The sequence below is a fragment of the Vicia villosa genome, linkage group LG5 (genome assembly GCF_029867415.1).
Source record: "Vicia villosa cultivar HV-30 ecotype Madison, WI linkage group LG5, Vvil1.0, whole genome shotgun sequence".
In the NCBI taxonomy this organism is placed as follows: Eukaryota; Viridiplantae; Streptophyta; class Magnoliopsida; order Fabales; family Fabaceae; genus Vicia; species Vicia villosa.
The window spans coordinates 94,614,941-94,623,276 of NC_081184.1; the positions used below are offsets into that span (position 1 = coordinate 94,614,941).

Sequence of the window (8,336 nt, forward strand, 5' to 3'; positions counted from 1 at the left end):
TGTTTGATCAATAGATAATTGGTTTAACACACATTACATCGAATAGGATAATCTCCATAGATCTCCACTTCCAAATTCAAAATGACATTCTTAATGGAAATATTGAAATAAAAATATATATTATCTGAAACTTAACACCTTAATGAAATAAAAATAGATAAGATTTTAACTAAAATAATTAAATATCATCTTAAATTTAATTTCTCACACATTTCAAATATGTTGACCTCATTTGAGGAAAATTATGATGAAAAAATGATTTGTTAGTTCTTTTTGGACGATTTTTCTTTTGACTTACTATTCATATTCATTTGAAAACTTTTGTATATTTGTATTCAGCCGTGCAAGATGATAATTTTCCTAGAGTGAGGGGTCCATGAAAATAACATCACCTTGCTCATTGGTCAAATGACTTTACTTGTTATATTATATATTTAATCAAAGTGGTCCACTATATTTACACACAAACTTATTATTATATTATTATAGTTTTTAACTATTCCTTTTGATATAACTTTATTGTTAACACAAATTTGTTAGCTAGAGAAGACATGAGTACTCTTCTTCCAAGTTCAATAGCAGAACATGAAAAATCAGAGAAGCAAAATATATCTATACAAATTCAACAAAAAGATGTTGATGCAGGTGCTCTCTTTGTCCTCAAATCAAAAGGTATTATTGCTCCTTATTTATTTACCCTTCTCAAATTCTCTATTTACTCTTTTATGGAACATTATATCCCTGTGTTTTCCCCCTTATTGCTTTAGAATATGTAGAATATTACTTGGTTTCAATAGCAAATATTATGTTTAATATAAGGTTATATTTTTCTTAATTTAAGAGAATGCAATCTTATGTTATATATTTGTTTGGAGGATGAAACTCAATCACCTAATTGAATTTAAAATTTTACATAAATTATTTTATATTCAATATTGGATATAACAAAGATAAAATATTTTGAAAATAAAAACTAAAAATATATGAAAATAAAATTAAGAACTAAATTAAAGAGAACTATAATTTATAAGAGTTAAAAACTTATTGATTATTTATTTATTTAAAAAAAAATAAAAATTTGTAGTTGAATTTGTTGAAGGTGTATTTAGTAGCCTTTCTTAACCGAAAATTTGCTTTTACCATTTTTATTCTATATTATAATGATTGAAATTTTAGTAAAAAAAATAAATATTGTTGATATTATGTGTTTGAACCTTGCACTTGCAATGTAAGATAGTTATATTTCAGAATATTTCAAATGATATTATTTTTGATGAAGTAGACTTATTATAATTTAAAAGTATATATTTGAAAAATGTGCAAATGTAAATTCTTGAAAAACTATGCTGTAAGAATTAAAATGAATAGATTCACCGCGAATTAATAGTTAAATTAGTTGATTTTAAGGTCGAATACCAAAATTTAATCATGATATAACTTTTTATGTCGTCTTAATTATAAAATTCATTAGTCATGAACCTAAGAATTTAGTTGAATCATTTAATTTTTGATTGGTATTATTCCTTGTGGCTTAAAAGAAATGAAATAGTGATACCTTTTTGTCTTTTTTGTTGCGCCTACCTTTGTTGAATAATTGGTGCAAATGGTTGTTGGTTGCAAGCGAAATTTCAGGTTAACAATGGTACAAATATACATAGTTCACACTATATAATAATATTATATTCTGTGTGATGCATAGGTACTATGCTTGTTTTAGTCAACATTTTTTAACTTTGAATATAGAAAAATATGAGGAGAAAATTGAAATGAGAACTCACACATACCTTAGATAGTCATTTTCAGGGATGATAAGTTTTTTTTTGATAGATGTTAAGAAAAGTCTACGTTACAATTTTTTATTTATTAAGTATGCCATGATAATTAGATTATGTTTGGCAAGTTTACAATTTATGTTCATATTATTAATAAAAGAATTGTTTCATAATAGTAAGTTTATAATTTATTTCTAATAATTTTTTTTCAATTAACTAATTTGCAAAAATGTTTGATGTACCCTCATTTTTTATATATTTATGTATAAAAATATAATTAATTCAGTTAACGTTGTAAAATAAAATTAATTTATATAATTTAATTAACCATAATTTAGAGTTAGAATTAAATTAAACACATTTTTATACATAATCAATCATGTGTATAACATTCTAAAAAAAAGGCGTGCAACTATCTCCAGTATGAACTCAAATAGCATAAAATTTATAGTTATTATTTTATCCTCTATTTTCATTCTTTTAAATTAATTAAAATTTTATAAAAAATTATCTTATATAATTTTATATATTAGTTCAAATATTTATTTATAAAATATTATAAATTAATAATCTATTTATTTTTAAAGGTAGATAGAACAATTCAAATCATATGTTAGTTGAGGTAAATAATGAAAAATAATAGTCTAGACTTCAACTTCTAATAAGAATATTTATTTATATTTACGTATTAATATAAATAAATTATATTAATATAAATAAATTATTAATATTTAAAAATTAACATCTTATTTTTTTAAAAATTATTTATTTGTTTTGATTTACATACATCGTCTTAATCTTTCTCTAACTATATTCTCTATTTTGTTATAGGATCATGGGTACACTGTGGTTACCACTTAACAACATCTATTGTGGCAGCACCACTTTTAAGTCTTCCTTATGCATTCACCTTTCTTGGATGGACTGCTGGAATATTTTTCTTAGTAATTGCAGCTATGGTTACTTTCTATTCCTATAATTTACTATCTTTGGTTCTAGAACACCAAGCTAAGTTGGGTAATCGTCAGCTTCGATTTCGAGACATGGCTCGCGACATTTTAGGTATCATACGCTAACACACCATCTCGTATCAATTTTGTATATTCCCTTCGTCTCAAATTATATGACGTTGTATATAGGGCTAGTCATCTTTGTTTCTAACATGAATCGAATTATATGATGTTGTATATATCGCTAGCCATGTTTGTTGCTAATATAAAATCCAAATGTATAACAAATTTGAAACTAATTAACCTTGACAGGTCCCAAGTGGGGTCGATATTTCGTAGGGCCAATTCAATTTGCGGTATGCTATGGGGTTGTAGTTGCTTGTATTCTTCTTGGTGGTCAATGCATGAAGGTAATTTAAACCTTTTTCATGCATAATCATGATTACATATAATGGTTTAAATAAGAACCACACAGTCGAGTAAGAACTTTTGTAATTTCAATTCATAGAGATGCAGTGTTACATATTTTGGTTGTCGCGGTGTGAATTAATCAAAGCATTGCACAATATAGTTTGATTATATTTTTCCAATAAAATAAAACTTTAGCCCAAAATTTTACAATTATAAAGAATATATTTTGAAATTTGTACTTTCATATTCTAATTATGAAAATTTCATGGTGTTGTAACTGCATTTCAGTGTCGTAACAACTTTTTATATGTGGATTTTTTTCTTTACATTAAAATGGTGAATATCTGTATCGACTTCTTTCAATATTATTTGGCTGCGTTTTTAAAATTTTGATTGCATATGCTTCTTTAGTCGAAATATAAGTAATTGTTAGACAAAGATCATATGATGTAGATATTTAAATTGAATTTTATTATATTTATTAATCTTATACATTTATTGAAATATGGACATATAATCTTAATCGGAAGACCACAATTCTTTTAATCGCAATCAATCAGAATCCTAATAAATACATTCATATTACATTATTCTTTTTATTATATGCTTGTATATTTTACTTTTCCAATGGAATAAATCAAATGCAGGCAATTTATGTGTTGTCAAATCCAATTGGATCTATGAAGCTTTACGAGTTTGTCATCATATTTGGTTGCTTCATGTTGATTTTGGCTCAAATCCCCTCTTTTCACTCATTGAGACACATTAATCTTGTCTCTTTAGTTCTTTGCTTACTCTATAGTGCTTTTGCTGCTGCTGGCTCTATATATATTGGTATTTATTTTTTTACTCATCAATTTTCATTTTTATGCTACCTTGGTGATTCAAATATATTATTTTGCTCGTAACTTCACCAATATTACTATAGGAAACTCATCAAAAGGACCGGAAAAGAATTATTCTTTAAAAGGTGATACTGAAAATCGAGTATTCGGAATCTTCAATGCTCTTAGCATTATTGCCACTACATATGGAAATGGAATCATTCCTGAAATTCAGGCTACCTTAGCTCCACCAGTAAAAGGAAAGATGTTCAAAGGATTAAGTGTTTGTTATGCTATAGTTATTGTCACTTTCTTTACTGTTACTATATCTGGTTACTGGGCATTTGGAAATGAATCTCAAGGTCTTATCTTAAGCAACTTTGTGGATAATGGGAAGCCATTATTGCCGAAATGGTTTATTTACATGAGCAATGCTTTTACTATAGCACAGTTGTCGGCAGTTAGTGCGGTAAGTAACTAATACACTAACGGTCTCATCATTTAGTAATGGTCTTTGTAGCACAAACACATCATCTGAGGAATACGTATTCAATGTTTAACATGTATTAGTGTGTAACATATTCTAGTATCTAACACATGACACTTCTTATGATATAAGGTGTGTGTCTGACATGTGTCAATGTGTTTAACATATGTTAGTATCATGAATTTCTTCTAATAAAAGTTGTATTCAGTATTTAACATATGTGTTAGTGTGTTTAGTATTTGACACGTAACACTTTTATGATAGAAGGCATATTCAATATTTGTCATATGTCAGTGTCTGACACATGACACTTCTTCTAATGAATAGCATATTCAATGTCTAACATATGTTGGTGTTTGACATGTGACAGTGTCCAACAATAACATGACACATGAATATGTTTAATTATTTCATCATCAAAAAAATTATTCTTGATTTATCGACTCGGTGTTAGTTGTGTATTTAAGTGTTTCATAACTAATATATAATATCTATCAACCTAAAGAACTAAACTATTGGATTTTAATGCAGGTGTACTTGCAACCTACAAATGAATTATTAGAGCAAACATTTGGAGATCCAAAAAGTCTTGAGTTCTCGACACGCAATGTTATCCCTCGAGTGATTTCTAGATCATTAGCCATTACTATAGCAACCATTTTAGCCGCCATGCTTCCATTTTTTGGGGACATAAACTCACTTATTGGAGCTTTTGGATTTATGCCACTTGACTTTGTTTTACCTGTAATTTTCTATAATTTGACATTTAAGCCATCTAAGAGAAGTACTATTTTCTGGTTGAATGTAACAATTGTTGTTGTTTTCTCTATTTTGGGAGCTATATCAGCAATTGCAGCTGTTAGACAGATAGTCCTTGATGCCAAAAATTATAAACTATTTGCTAATGTATGATCATGTTAGGCCATCCTAATAAGTTTTTCCTATTTTATATATATATCATAAGTTTCATAAATATATATATATATATATATATATATATATATATATATATATATATATATATATATATATATATATATATCACATGATTTTCTATAATATTGTCTATTTTATATTATTGTTAATGATAAATTTGTTTTCATTTTGGTCTTTATGCATTTAATTTCTTTACTAATGAGACAATTTTTTTGATTTTGTTTTATTTCATATATTAAGTTATTCAAAATCGGTTTTGAATTGGAATGTTATTGGGGAAAGTTATGGTGTTGTTGATGAAGAATATAATAATAAAAAAGTCAAAATTACACTTTGTTTCATAAGTTTAACAAATTGACTACTTAATGGAATTTCGAATTTGGAGCGGTTGAGATTTGGTGACCAAGGACATTACCTTTGTGTGGTATTTCAAAAATATTTAGAGTTGTAGATCTCCAGCATAAATAAAATCAGTGGAATAAAAGTTAAGATCCTAGTTTCATGAGACAATGTAATCCAATTCAGTTGGTAAAAAGGTGAAAATGTATTTTTGTTCATATGAGCTCATGGGAGAGAGGGAGAGGGTGAATTTCAAAAGTTTAGTGGTGCTAAAAGAAATAATCCATATCCATTCTCTTGAAAATTCCCAAAAGGAGTGCAAAAAGCTAAAAATTGCCTAAATAATCGACTATACCTAAGGCATAATCGATTAGAGCATATTTGAATTTCAAAATTTAAATTTTTGCTCTACATAGTCGATTAACCCTAAGGTATAATCTATTATGCCATTGATCAGAGTGCTCCCTCATCAATAAAATTAATCTAGCTTAAATGTTCAACCACTATAATCGATTATCTCATGTAATAATCGATTATCTAGTGCCTTATAAGGTGATACTCTCCTATTTTTTCTTCATCCCATTTTTCTAATCTTCATCTTTTCTATCTAGGTGTTTGTTATTTGTCTGTGAGTTCTTCTCCCAGTTCTTATCCAACATCAATGACACCTAAAAGAGTCATAAAATCCAACAACTGTTATTTTCCTTCAGTCAACTTCTCTGAAATTTTTTCAACAATGGAGAAAAAAGTTAGATTCAACGAGAATTCTCTAATATTGTGATTTTCCCTCCTACTTATTGGATACTTGAGTCTTCAAAGATTATGACTTCTTTAAATTACTTGTAGAAGAAAATTTGAGAGGTTCCATCTGCAATGCGCCCATAGAGGTTTATCCAACTCTGGTGAGGATGTTCTTCGCTAACCTTAAGTATTTAATTAATGTCATCACCTTAGAAGTCAAGAAGCATTTGATTGCTTTGTCTATTGAAGATTTTGTTCAAATATTAAACATTTTGTGTTCCGGTCCTCAGTATCAGAAGATCGGTCAGAGTGAAGATTTCGTAAATGTTGTCTACTTTTCCATCCCGAGGGATCCAAACTCCAGCATTCCCTCACCATTTCTTAGGGGTAGCTTACACCCAGATATTCAGCTATGCACTATGCATTAAACCATATTCTCATTCCTAGAAAACATAATCTGGGACAAATTGAGCCAGTGCAGTGATCCATCACATGATGGTGACCAAAATAAAGGGAGCAACATGGGCACTATATCATATCTTATTATCGAAAGTCTTGGAGAAACTGGCTTCAATGTTGAGGATGAGGAATCCCTTGATAACTCCATAGGAATAGGAAATGTTATGATAGGGATACTGAGAATTGATATCAGAAGGAGTGTCATTTCAAAAACCTCCCAAAGCCAAAAGAGTATCATAAAGGCGTTAAGCTCAACAACAAGCATCTCATCAAGAAGGCCCTTCAAATATAGACAATTTTGATGATGATATATCTTTATATCCTTCATCGAAAGCTCTCTTCAAACAAATTACCAAAGATCCGTAAAGGGTCAACTAGAAGATCAACTACCTGTCTTAGAAGCTTGCTCATACTCAACTACCATCAAGGTTGTTCACTAATGAGGAAGATGAGGACTCAGGGTAATTTTCACCCTTTCGATTGAGAAGCACTTATTGATAAAATGTTGGTGTGAGTCTCTTAAGGCAACACTTTCTAATAAAAGTGTTGGAGTAAGGCATCATTAGACAACACTTTCTTATAAAAGCGTTGGCATAAGGAATTGTTGGGAAACACTTTTGTTGAAAGCGCTGGCGTAAGTCTCTTAAGACAACGCTTTTTGATGTTTTCTATTAAAAGTTCTAGCATAAGGCATCATTAGAAATCACTTTCTAATAAAAGCGCTGGCATAAGTCATCATTTGGCAGTGCTTTCTACTAATAAATGTTGTCATGTGTAAAATTTAGAAAACTCTTTTATTGATAATAGGTGGCTCAAATCATCTTTTGGAGGCACTTACTATTTTTTTTTTAATTAAGGTCTAAGGAAGATTCTCCTTAAATATATAATTATAAAACAATACAAGGGAATTTAGAAATGGAATATTCATAATATTTTTTCAACATCACATTTGTTGGGTTTAAATTCTCACAATTATAGATCAACAACGTATTGTGATCAATAAGAACCATGTTACACTAAAATATAATAAGAACCATATTTAAACTAATTTAAATTTGCATAAAATTCATAATCACTCTTATACAAATTCAAAAGTACACATATCTATTCAAAATTACATTAACTCTATGTAACATAAAAGTATAATTCCTTCACTTTTGAAATTAAATTGGAAGTATGCTTATCCAGACTTTTTTTGAAAATATGATATTTAATTACTTCAATAATGTTTTCTTCAAAATCTTTCATTTTTATGTACACTGCACTTAAAACATTTAAGTGATCTCTAATCACCATATGTCATATACATCAACTAACAATTAACATATGTCATAAGCATAAAATATTTATTAATTATCAATCAACATATGTCATAAGTATCTAAAAGAAAAAGGTACAACTTAACTAATTAGCTAGA

The 8,336-nt window shown here is 28.2% G+C and overlaps 1 protein-coding gene across 1 annotated transcript; it reads left to right on the forward strand.

Moving 5' to 3' along the window:
• Positions 1 to 498: 498 nt before the first annotated feature.
• LOC131606883 (GABA transporter 1-like) lies at positions 499 to 5,366 on the forward strand. Its single transcript, XM_058878976.1, has 6 exons — positions 499 to 672; positions 2,604 to 2,834; positions 3,035 to 3,132; positions 3,781 to 3,967; positions 4,062 to 4,426; positions 4,976 to 5,366. The coding sequence occupies exons 1-6, from the start codon at positions 552 to 554 to the stop codon at positions 5,354 to 5,356; spliced, it is 1,383 nt and encodes a 460-aa protein (XP_058734959.1). The 5' UTR covers positions 499 to 551; the 3' UTR covers positions 5,357 to 5,366.
• Positions 5,367 to 8,336: the final 2,970 nt, after the last annotated feature.

Coding starts and splice junctions, on each gene's coding strand:
- LOC131606883 (XM_058878976.1), top strand. CDS start 552: ATGAGTACTCTTCTTCCAAGTTCAATAGCAGAACATGAAAAATCAGAG. Junction 3,133..3,780: donor TTGGTGGTCAATGCATGAAG/GTAATTTAAACC, acceptor AATCAAATGCAG/GCAATTTATGTGTTGTCAAA. Junction 3,968..4,061: donor TGCTGGCTCTATATATATTG/GTATTTATTTTT, acceptor ATATTACTATAG/GAAACTCATCAAAAGGACCG.